This window comes from Chelmon rostratus, chromosome 1 (genome assembly GCF_017976325.1).
Source record: "Chelmon rostratus isolate fCheRos1 chromosome 1, fCheRos1.pri, whole genome shotgun sequence".
Lineage (NCBI taxonomy): Eukaryota > Metazoa > Chordata > Actinopteri > Chaetodontiformes > Chaetodontidae > Chelmon > Chelmon rostratus.
This window is the reverse complement of record NC_055658.1, coordinates 8,588,436-8,600,443: the sequence shown is the minus strand read 5'-3', so window position 1 is coordinate 8,600,443 and position 12,008 is coordinate 8,588,436. Positions and strand designations below refer to the sequence as shown.

The following is a 12,008-nucleotide window of genomic DNA, read 5'->3' as shown; positions in this document are numbered from 1 at the left end:
GTGTTTGTGTGTGTGTGTGTGTGTGTGTGTGTGTGTGTGTGTGTCTCTCAAACGTACCACCAGGTTCATTCTGAGGCTGTGGTTGAGCTGCAGGGCAGGAATGTAGTTGGCCTGCTGAAGGTAATGAACCATCAGCAGTTCTCTGTTCTGGAGACCCCCTGTGCCCTGAAGAAACTTCTCCAAACATTCCTGAAACACAAACCCGAGGACCACAAGTTTTAGGCATCCACTTCATAATTCAGAAACACAAAGAAAGATTAATCTACAAGCAGTATATTGTAGCCATGCATTCACTCATCTCTCTGCTACCTGTTCATTGAGGCCCAGGGGCAGTTTGAGCAGGTCCTTAATGAGGCCCAGCTCCTGGCAGCTCTCATACAGGAAGCCCAGCAGCTCACTCATGTTGAGGCGATTAGAGTGCTGCCGAAGTAAAGACCACGCCTCTATAAGACACCTGGAAGCAGGGCACACCGGCTGGTTAATAAAGGTAAGATAATAGCGAAAGTTCACTTCCTTCCTTAAACAAAAGGCCATTTTTCTTGTCCACATTCCAAAGTTGCAGAACTTCAACACTGTTGTCAAATTTAGCGCTTTATACGTTTATATCTAACAGCCCAGAGTTTTTGTTCTTACCTGTTGTGCAGCAGTACAGACAGGCATAGTTTGGCCTGGGAGGTGGAGGAAATGGGGGGTTTTGTAACATGGAAGTATTGTAGTGCCACTGAGTGTTGGCCCTGGCACATCAGTGCTTGCAGGACCCGCTCGTGCTGCCACTCAAACTGACACAGAGAGGCGGCTGGATGCAAGAGCAGCTCGAAGGAACTCTGATCAAGGAGAGGATCAAGAAGTTACACTTGAGTTGTAATAGCTGTATTTAAACGTGTCACAATGTCAACACTGTAAATGTTAATATGCAAATACTGAGGTTCCGTTTGCCTTTAAATACAATAGAGCTAATTTGCCTTGCACAACATTGCTGTAACCAAATTTAGGCAAATATAAAGTCAGTGAAATGTGTGCATACCTGGTGGTCATGATGGTCCAGCAGCCAGAGGCCTTGTACTAGTTTCACCAGTCCAATAGGGATGGCAAAAGCTGTGGGGAAAGACTCGACTGATGCTCCCTCCTTATTGGGGAAGGAGTACATGACATCCAGTAACAGGTAAATCACCTGGGACAACAGGTCAAGGCTCATACAGGCAGTAGACAGTAATTCAGTCCATCATTGGGTGGGTGTTAAAACATCACAATTCCGACTTCAACTGAGATTACTAGATTTAAAATAAAAGACCCAACGCTGAACACCATGTACAATTTTTTCTTTTTCCCAAAAACTGCACAAATTTATATGCGCATGTGTGTGTGTTTGTATAGATGGAAACAAAGCATAATTAATCAATGAAAAAGATGTGATTTTTTTTTTTTATATATAATGAAACCAACAAGATTTCATAAAATTTTGTATTTGTTCTTATGTGTTGGAAATGTGAATGCTGTTTCCCTTTTGAGCAGCTGAAGAAGCGACTACTGGAGCTGGCCGAGCCTGATGTGAACCCGATTTTGCATTCGGACATTATTCATGAAAGGATACAATTGCATGTTTGGCAGCTTCTTCAATGTTGTCCAGCAGATAAATATCCAACAAGGCCTGAGGATCAAAAAGGTATTAAATAATTTCTTTACCTATTGTAAGAACCACAGGTGCGAACCCAATTAGACATAAGTTAGATGGTACAAAATACATGAAATCAAAACTAAATATGTTTAATGCTTACATGCAGTGTAGGTGGGGGGTATTGCCCTGTCCCACCATCATCTCTTTTCCACAGGTTGGTCAAGCGTTCACCACACTGGCTGACCAAACCGTCAATCATCAGGCAGTCTGCACACCACTTGCCCCTGAGAAGACAACAGCAGCAGCAGAGTCAGCTTTAGATCAACTTAGACCAGGCATGTCAAACTCATTCCATAAAGGGCCGTGTGGCTGCAGGTTTTTGTTCCAGCCAAGGAGGAGCACACCAGGCCAACCAATCAACATCAAGGGATCACTTAGTTATCAGCTGAAGACTGAGATCAGCTGATTAATCGATTCCAGCCAGGTGTGCTCCTCCTTGGCTGGAACTAAAACCTGCAGCCACACGGCCCTTTATGGAATGAGTTTGACATGCCTGACTTAGACCATAATTATCGAGGAAAAAGTGAGAACTGTGATGGACATCTGTCATGTTAACATCTTATAGTCTCAACTATTGATCACAAAGTAAAAATACTGTTTAGCTGCAGTCCTAGATTTGTAATTTACTTAAGATTTAAACACTTTCAAGTGAAGATAACTCACTTAGCCAGCCGGGTTAGCTCCTCTCTGCGTATCGTATAATAGTTGCTGATGACTGAGTGAGTGTAGAAAGGTCTGGAGATCTGGAGAGCATCATCATCTGGTGAGGGGGGCAGTAGAGAGAAAGAGAAAATAAAACTGAATATAGTGATAGTGAAAACGTTCTTAAGGGTGAGAAACCCCTTAAGAGATTGCATGCTGGGATGACTTTCTGTTAAAAGAGTAATATGAAGGCAAGAAACAGAACCAGAGACAGATCTGCACATTCTAATGAATACTGGTTTACAGCATCCAGACTAAAGTGGCTTAAGGCCCTGCATGCCCCCACTAGTTTAAGAATATATTTAGATCACTCAGGTCAGTGACCTAAACATATTTAACATGCTTCCAACTTGTTTACTCACTGACTCTGAGAAACTGTGTTGTTTAAAATTGCTGCGAAGGTTTCCCAGATCGTGTTTATGCCAGCAACACTTTACCTGATCCTTCAGGCAGTAGGCCGGTACGACAGAACCAGAGCACCACCTGAGCGTACTTGGAAATCAGACTGGACACCATGTTCTTGTTCATCAGACCCACTAGGCCTACGCAATGAAAAACATCACCAGTAACCACAAATGATAACCACGCATTACAGCTCAAAGTGTATCAAACCATACAGGCGTGAGGTGCTAGATATCGTCATTTAACTGATCAACGCTCAGGACAAAAGACGAACAGTTCAATGACAGTTTAACACAAATGGGAATTAAAGCACAGTGTTTGTGCGCTGGCTGAACCTGCTTCCACTGACATCACAGGGGAATCTAACACTTGCATGTGTGACTACATCTGAGCGGCCTGCACACCTTTTTGGGTGAGCTCCTGAGCTTCACTTAGCAAGCAGTGGAAGATGGTGCTGAGGTTCCCGAGCAGTCCCTGGCTGTGCTGTAGCAGCTGCATGGTCTGAGGGTCTGTGAAGTTGGATGAGCTGTCGAACAGCGGCGCACCTGGGGGTCAAACGTGCACAGGAGGGACAGATACACAACTGAAAAGTCGAAACTGAAATAAACTTGCAAACAGCATAGAAAAGAGAGGAAACGGACAGAATTCATGTCACTTCATTCAGACTAGAATTCAGAACATCTTTTGATCATTTAAACAGACAAATAAATAAATGAATGAATCAAACATACAGATGCCATCCAGTTCCTCCTTGGTCTGGACTACTTTATTCCAGGCCCAGTCCAGGATGTAGCGCAGGTTCAGTGCAGAACCTGGTTGTTCTGTTGAGGACACGCAGGGTTACAAGAGTTGACTGCAGGGCTCATAGCCGCAGCATGATTGTAGAGAGGCTTAGGAAAGCTCTGAAGTAATGATAATAATAATGATACTAATAATAATAATAATAATAGACAGCAGCCATAAATAGCCACATATAATAATAATAATAATAATAATGTTTTTCAAAGAATGACTCCTCACCTTCTGCAGTCCACTGCTTGATACAGCCAGTGATCAGTCCCAAGGAGCTGGTCTCCACCGCTGTAGACAAGATGGCATCCAGCTGCTCCTCCTACGGAAATCAAGTTACATGTACAAATTACTATCAATACAGAATATACATTTGATTTAATCCCAGGTATTCTTCCCAGGGGGAAAAAGGCATCAAAAGTGATGTCTTTGTGGGTCTGTGTGGACAAGATGTTCTAGGGGATGTGTGCATGTACCTGAGAGAGGCTGGAGGCCTGGGTGTCGGCCAGGCGAGATGAGAGCAGGCCGGACATGAGGCAGCGGGAGTAGCTGGTGGAGATGATGTCACTGGAACACGGAGCAGCTTTCTTCAAAAAGCTCAGGGTCTGTGTTAATGATAATGGCAAGGTGTGAAAAAGGCCTACTCTCCATTCAAATCGTCTTATTAAATCTCATTTAAATCCTACCTACATGGTAAATACTGTGTAGCCTCAGCAATAAACATATCATCTTATGGTCCATCGAACACAAGATTACACAAGGAAAAGGCTAAATAAAACCCAAGTATACTGAAATACAGAATGTTGTTGCATTTTATTACTGTCTCATATTCACATCTTGTATTAGGCGTTTGCATTCAGTGCCATTAGGTGAATGGGGAGGTGAAAGTTTGTGTGATAGAAAAATGAAACTTACCTCTTTCTGATACCCAGAGCAGGTTAAGTGCACAATTCCAGAGTTGAGCAAGCAGGTAGCATCTGTAACAGGAAAGAGGGGGGGAAAAAAAACAGAAATCAACCTTATTAATAAAATTCTATTTCAATTACAAGCATGTCTGCAGAAACAAATTCCTGAGAAATGCAATCAGGAAACAGCGATGAACCTGGCAAAAAGCACATAATCAGTATTTGCATCAATTACATATCCATGTAATCTCATATCATATTGTGGTACGTAGAGACTGCACCTACCAAAGTTATATGTGGTGGGGTTAAAGTACTGTTCCGGTGGGGGGCAGGTGAAGGGCAGCCCCCTGCTCAGGCTGCGGTCGTGCACCACCGCATCCAGGAAGACGTGTGAAGATACCATCTGCACGACTGGGTCCAGAGACCAAACTGCCAGGTAGGGACAGTTTTGCAGAGACTCCCCCGTTCTGACAACAACACACGGGTGCAAGTGAAATGCAGGGTCACAGTACAGCCAGCAATCACTACAATGACCCCCAGAAAGGGACTACTTTATTACTTTGCATACACACAGTGTGATGCACTGCGGCCCAAGGCTCTCACCCAGTGGCTGTGCTGAATGACTGAGACCCCAGTGTGGTAGAGGGCGAGGGATTCAAAGAGCTATTTCAGTACCTTGAGCCCAAGTACTTTATGCCATCAAGAGCTAGTGTGACTTAGCTCATCCTTCTTCTCCTCAGTGCGTTTTAAATCAAGTTAGCCTTGGCAGACAGATGCTGGACAGCTCTCATAAATAAAAGCTACATCGCAACTACGTCTCACTTCATCAATGCTGACTGGAAGCAGGGTTTCCGCTATCTGGCAATTACTGTTCTTAACTGGGAAAATCTGCTGCAGTCTGACAGTATGACTGGAGGGACATCTAAGTCCCTCCAGTCATACTGTCCAGTGGAAATATTTCCAGAATTAGATATGAAGATATTTTGTCTCTACATGCTGTTTTCCCCCGCTGGTTCTCTGATGTCAGCCCTCTTTCTCACTCCTCTCCCGATTCAGTGAATTAAGTGTTTATTTCAACTAAACCAGAGTTGGTGGAGATAGTTGGATCAGTGTAAGTACAAACTGGTCCGGTGAGTTTCATTTTGGTTCAGTCGAGTTTGAATGAATAAGTCGAGCTAATGGCTACTGATGAAACCAAAATGAACCAAAACTGCCATCCCCTTGTGTCTGTTATTCCGGTTTCATGCCATTGTTTTAAGTAATCTGAATAATAATTAAATCACATAAACACTTTTGAAATGGTTTCATCACATTACTTAAAAGGGGCATTTTACACACAGAACAAAAGCACAGTATCACTATCAGGTGGTCAGTCATGGGCAACATTTTACTTTTTTCATGCACCCACATGGGAGTTTTATATTGGTTGTAATATCCAGGCTTTCTCCATCTGTGTCATAAATCAAATATTTACAGTGTGCTACACTTTATGCATGTATGGCTGCTCAAATTGCTGTCCCATGCCCGATGTCTTCCTTCAGTCATAAACACATTTCAACTAGCCATCTGTATAATCATTCAGACAGTGTGTGATGGTGGAAAAAAAGGTTTCAGAAAATATACTATGAAAATACACTCTTAGGTGATGGGAACTGAAAATCAGTTTCGGCTGTACCTTAAAGAGTCTGGCATTTGTGCGTGGTACCAACGGTTGATGTCAAAAACCCCAATGTAGGTAGATGGAGTTCCCTGACCATAGGCCTTCACCTGCCAGCTGAAGATAGACACACTGGTGTCTGGAGATGCAGCTGAGAATGAGACGAAGTGTGGGTGAGGTGATTAAGAAATTAAAGGCCTGTAAGAAATAAGGCAAGTAGACCCAAAACAGAATAGGACTGCTCTCCGCTATTCAGTAGAAATTGTCACAACACACAATGGTAGAGCTCCTTAAACACTCAATTTCTCTACTACAACAACACTGACAATGTGAGATGTGGTTGGTGATGCCAAAAACCTGCACTACATACTCCTGTATTCCACAACTTGTCTCAGGGCATGCAGGCTAACCTTCGTTCATGCTGTCCTCCCTGTCGGGGTGGGGTCTGAACTTCTCGATGGTCTGGCAACTCAGCAGGCGGGTGTTGGTGGCCTGAGCCCTGAGAGGAAAGGCTGTGCCACTTAACTCCTGACTGTAACGTTCCTCACAGTACTCCAGACCCTGAGTGACACAGTGTTAAAGAGCGAAAAGAATAAACCAAGGAGGGTCCATCTACAGGAGATCTGCTGGGACTGACACAGCACCCGCATTGTAAAGAATTGAGCTGAAGTCTTGTGTGCACTACAGACCTCATAGAGGATCTTCCCAGAAGCTAAACACTTCCTTTCACTGAAGGCCAGCTGAAGCAGGCGGAGGCTGACCATATCTCCCTCGCTGTGTGGGAGTGAGAGGAGGATGAGTAAAAATAAGAGCTTGGAAAACAAACAGGACAAAAACAAAAAAAACCAAAAACACTTTATGAGACTTACAGGTCCTGAGAAGACTGGACAGCCCAGAGGTAGCAACAGTTCCTGGGGTCATTTTCTGGCTCCTGGAAGGTGAAGGCATGCACAGGCACTCTGCCACCTTCTAGCTGGGAGTGGTATCTATATATGAAAACAAACATTTATACACATGAAGTGATTTGAACATTTAAAATGTACCTATAAATGGTATTAGATTACATTTCAGTATATATCCTACCACTGAATCTAAATTGACTGTACATGACATACAATCACGCAATGTGGCTAAAGGCTATCCAGGACTGAAACTCACAAAACTTTCAAACTTTCATGACATACAGAAGTCAGAAGAAATACAAAGACTCACTCCTTCTTTAGTGCCTTCATGTTCCACAGCTGTAAGTATCCATCAGAAAATCCCACTGCCAGCTGGTTGGTCCTGGAGATGTACTGCAGAGCTGTGGCTCCAACTCCACTGGGCCCATTCAGCTGGAGACAAAGATGTCTGCCCTGTCTGGTGCTGACTTCTCGAAGCCTAGGGATCTCTGCAGGAGATTTGGTGACTACCTGCAGGTCTGGGAACAGAAAGGAAAAACAGAAAGAGATGGTTTTAGATGGCGAAGCAAAAAATCTATACTCAAGTGGCCACAAAGGTTGTTCAAACTGGGACAATTTGTATTTCTTCCTTTTTTTTCCTGTATTGAAATACATAAAGCACCATCTGTCATTACTTTCTTGTTCTTTCATCACACAACAGCTGATAATTAGATGTTAAAATCGTAACAATGTTGTATTTATTGCTGAACAGGAAGATTTTTTAAAATTCTATTACAAAACTCATGTTTGAAATAAATTATTTCTTTATTCAGTGGGTAAAGGCTATTCAATGCTTGTAGTCTATGTTAGCAGTGTACCTATTTTGAAGCAGAAAGACCTAGGAAGTGCACAGCTAATACACACTTCAATATGTGTTTATTAATCACATCATATCATCATCATGACACTGAACAATTGCCCATCGCAGATTCTCCTCATATGTGCGGGCCTATTCTGAAAGGGACAGACGACAAGCAAAAATATATAAAGCAAACGCTTCTGCACGCAGGCTCCTCACCTGAAGCCTCCAGTTCACTTTGGCTGCAGGACAGGTCATCCAGACAGAGGTCCACAAGCAGAACATGACCCAGATCCGTTACTACGGCGGCAATGCCAAAGAACCAGCGCAGACTCTGGTGAAGATGCTGGGTCGAAGTGCTCGCTCCGCCATAACTCACTAATGGTTCAATAGCTGTAATCTAGACAACAGAGAGGGTAGAAAGAAAAGAAAGACAGGTGTTGATGAATAGGATAGGATAGGACAGGCTGTCATTTTTCAAACCCCTGTAGCATGCAAACATTTTCTAAATCAGAAAAGTGCATAAAAAGCTAAATCTACAGTTCTTAAATTCCAACTCACCCTGCCAGGTATAACCACAGCTTTGACAACCCGTGACAGTCCCAAGTCATAAAGACACAACACGCTGCCCTCTGCTTCCTCCAAGCCAACCAGCAATCCAGACCTAGTAAAACAGAACAGAAACAGAGTTAACATTTGACACTTCTTCAACACAGTCAGTATCATATATACTTGAAAGTTTTTGCTGTATCAAAATGTAAAAGCATGTGATTCTGATGGTGATCAACTGTCACTCATCACAAGTTTGACTAGTAGTTAACAGTTTGTCTACACTGATTACAGTCCACATCAAAGAGAGACAGAGAGACAGACAGTGAAACACGTCTGACCGTTTGAGCCAGCTGAAGTCCCTGGCAGCTAGGACACTCGGTGGGTGCTCGCCTCCACTACTGAAGCAGTATGCAGACAGCCGTTCTCCTGTCATCGCATGGACAACCTCCAGATGGGGGCCACAGGCCAGCCAGGCCAGCCCGCTGCGTCCTTCAAACACAGAGACAAGTAAAAGAGAGGTTAGGGGGTCAGGATCAAAGATTATCACAGAGCTATGATCCATTTTTAAGAGTGGATCATAGCTAACAGCTTGTGAGGCAACAAGGGACCTGCAGCCGGTTGTACCAGCTCTTCTTAAGCTAAGATTTAACCAAGTGATTATGCGGGAGATTGAAGGACCGCTAAATTAAAATTCAGATTTTGAAGTTTTGTTACACCTTGTGATTCTGCAGTGATTTCCACATTTCCTTTGTTGACTGGCTGAAAAAATACTGAATAGAAAATAAATCAGGTTCCCCATATGCGTGTGAGAAATACTCCATGCATTTATTTAGCTCAGTCATGAAGTAGCAACAATGTCTTTTAAACCTTTGATTTGCAATCACAACTAAGGATATAGGGAAGGGAAAAAAAAGACATTTTTAGAGATCCTTGATCAGCAAAAATAAGCTTACCAACGGTGAACTTCCCATGTAGCACGGAGTCAAGGGTGATCTCATCCTCCCCCAGAGCATCTATAGTCACTCCTGGGAAAGGCAGCAGGCTGCTGGTGACTTGGGCAGCCAGGTCATGCATGGTTTACTGTACAAACAGCAACAGAGAACATACAATGTGTTAGATACAGTAGCTAGTCAATTTACCCATCACCATTAGTTGCCTAAAAACACTGGATTTTTTTTTTGCTTAAATTATGTAGTCAAAATATAATCTATAACATCAGCCTGCCCTTGATACTAAAACCCCCTCCTATGCCATAAACCCACTTCAGGCTCTATCTGGTTTTACAGTACAAAAGAGGTCTTTCTTTCAAACAAACAGTGGCACCCCCAGTTGTCAGGAAACGTGCTGTCAGCAAACTTGCTGACAACTGGAGCTGCAACTGGGTTTATGTTCTAATCAACAGCAACACATGTCAGTGTTATACATCTGTTTGCAGATGTCAGTTTTGATAAAGTGCAAGAGTAAAACCATCTTTAAAACATTGGTCAATGAACCTCCTTAAGAGGCCTTTTTAAAATCCCACTCCAGTCTAACTTAATGCTATACATTTTTTCCCACTTACAGGCTCAGGACAACAAAACCACTGAAGTTCAACGTTTCAGTGAAACCAGATGTCATTACTCACTCAGTTGCACCCATCTGAGTTCTCTATTTAAGCTATTTTTCTAAATATTTTAAATAATATTTCAGTTTTCTTAGATCTTTGGCCAGAGGTCAACAAATCCAGGCTTAAATGTTAACATGTACACAGTTTATGCCATCAGGGCCCCAAGAATTTAGAAAAATCTGTTTATCTAACCTCACAAAACCAGTGTCATCTGAACAAATGTTAATTTTTTATATAGATTTGTTTATATGTGATGTGACAGATGTGATGTTAATATTAGTATTTGTATTGCTTTACCCTGTGTTTATTCCTGATTTCTCTTGTTTTGTTATTACTGTTGACCTAAGTCTGTAAACGTGTGCACTACTGCTCCAAAAAGATACTGTTATCTAGAAGCGTGGTATGCACAGTGGTGTTTTCAAGGCCAACTCAACCGGAGTGGAAATTTCTCCACGAGTTTCACAGTTTGTGCTAAATTGGACACAATGCTGCCCTCTGTGGCCACATTGGAAAACACAGCGGATTCAAGTGAACTCCCGCGCAACAAGCCTGTCACTGCGCAGCCACATGCAATGACGCGACATGGAACATGTAGACATATTACAACAAATGCTAGCTAAACATGGCCAAATTTATGCTCTGAAAGGCGTCGCCACACTGTCAGACTACCGACAAGGGCACATATTTCACAACACCACATCAGATGATTGAAATGACAAATCTAGCTTCACCAAACACAAAATCTAGCGTTCATGTGTGTCAATATTCGCAAAGTCTGAGGGTGACCACGCAGAAAATGTGTAACACGATTCAGCAGTTCTGGATATTTAAAAGTTCACAGGCTACTGCGAGCCCGTTCGTTAGCATATGAAGAACATAGATTAGCTTTATCAACTGCAGTTCTAAGCGTTGAGATAGCTTGACATAATGTAAACAAACAAGCGATCGCTTTCTTTGTACAATGTAATACACAGTACCACTAAACACGGGACACCGTAAAGACAAATTAAAATGATGTTGATGTTATTTAGTGCTGAATAAGGACTGGCAGCTGCCTTATACACTTCTCTCTGTACACTAGCAGGCTAACATGCCCAGTTAGCTTGCAAGGTCATGCAGGATTACTGTTTATGCGAGTTCACCGTTTAAGTTAAGATAGCTAGCTAACCTAGCTATAACGTTATGAGCACTGGGGGAATGACAAGTTATTTGACGTTGTGTCTGCTATCCAGTTATTGGATCCGTGTTACAACATTCGACTACCAACAATGCTTACTAACATTGAACCCTAAATGTGTTCAATCGCCCGGTTAATAACTCGTTACAACAGTCAATGTGGCTAGCGAGTCTAGCCTGAGGTAACATTGCGTTGTCACTTTAATGAACACAAGATATAGCGATTGTTGGCGTTAATGTTAGCAAAGCGGTATGTCATTTACGTTGTTTTGCCCCACTTTAGCGCTGACAATCATGGCTAATTTTAGAATTTTACCAGAGCGAGCATCGAGCGAGGAGTCCTGTCTTTACTTGTATCTGAGAATTTAGCTAGGTTTTGCATTAGCTTTAGCTGGAACAGTACAAACGCAGTATAGTCTGGCAATACGAAACTAACTAGATGGAGCTACTGGCAACATCAGGGTACAATCGGTCTTCGTTAGCAAAAACTCGCGTTCTTAATGTAAATCTTTTTAGGGATTTATCCAGCACAAGCGGATTTAGTGAGATAGCCCTGTTAGCTTTCTCCCAACTACGCTGGAAAACGTGATGCAATGTGCCGCTAGCTGCTACCAACGTTAACGTTACACTACCTGTCCGATGTTGACGGCTTTATCAGAGCCACGAATGTTTTGATTTCCTTGGCGAATCTCCCGATTCCTTCTTTCCTCTGTCATAATCTGCTCCTTTTCAAAGTACACCTCATACGTACAGCCCTGACAGACACGAGATGCTCCCTCTGACTTCAGGCTTCTGCACCTTAGA

The 12,008-nt window shown here is 42.8% G+C and overlaps 1 protein-coding gene across 2 annotated transcripts in view; it reads right to left on the bottom strand.

Moving 5' to 3' along the window:
- Positions 1-12,008, bottom strand: part of ahctf1 (AT hook containing transcription factor 1) — a 21,303-nt gene extending 9,295 nt beyond the window's left edge. For both annotated transcript variants that reach the window (XM_041938976.1, XM_041938985.1), the window contains exons 1-24: positions 11,837-12,008; positions 9,376-9,502; positions 8,761-8,911; positions 8,432-8,534; positions 8,090-8,270; positions 7,343-7,550; positions 7,000-7,116; positions 6,820-6,904; positions 6,541-6,691; positions 6,149-6,281; positions 4,759-4,940; positions 4,484-4,545; positions 4,045-4,173; positions 3,800-3,890; positions 3,511-3,600; positions 3,184-3,324; positions 2,815-2,919; positions 2,339-2,435; positions 1,776-1,899; positions 1,592-1,648; positions 1,025-1,171; positions 634-824; positions 310-454; positions 58-189 (exon numbers count right to left, since the gene is read on the bottom strand). In XM_041938976.1, coding sequence (XP_041794910.1) covers positions 58-189; positions 310-454; positions 634-824; positions 1,025-1,171; positions 1,592-1,648; positions 1,776-1,899; positions 2,339-2,435; positions 2,815-2,919; positions 3,184-3,324; positions 3,511-3,600; positions 3,800-3,890; positions 4,045-4,173; positions 4,484-4,545; positions 4,759-4,940; positions 6,149-6,281; positions 6,541-6,691; positions 6,820-6,904; positions 7,000-7,116; positions 7,343-7,550; positions 8,090-8,270; positions 8,432-8,534; positions 8,761-8,911; positions 9,376-9,496 — 2,943 coding nt within the window. In that variant the 5' untranslated portion in view covers positions 9,497-9,502; positions 11,837-12,008. The remainder of the gene's footprint in view (positions 1-57; positions 190-309; positions 455-633; positions 825-1,024; positions 1,172-1,591; positions 1,649-1,775; positions 1,900-2,338; positions 2,436-2,814; positions 2,920-3,183; positions 3,325-3,510; positions 3,601-3,799; positions 3,891-4,044; positions 4,174-4,483; positions 4,546-4,758; positions 4,941-6,148; positions 6,282-6,540; positions 6,692-6,819; positions 6,905-6,999; positions 7,117-7,342; positions 7,551-8,089; positions 8,271-8,431; positions 8,535-8,760; positions 8,912-9,375; positions 9,503-11,836) is intronic.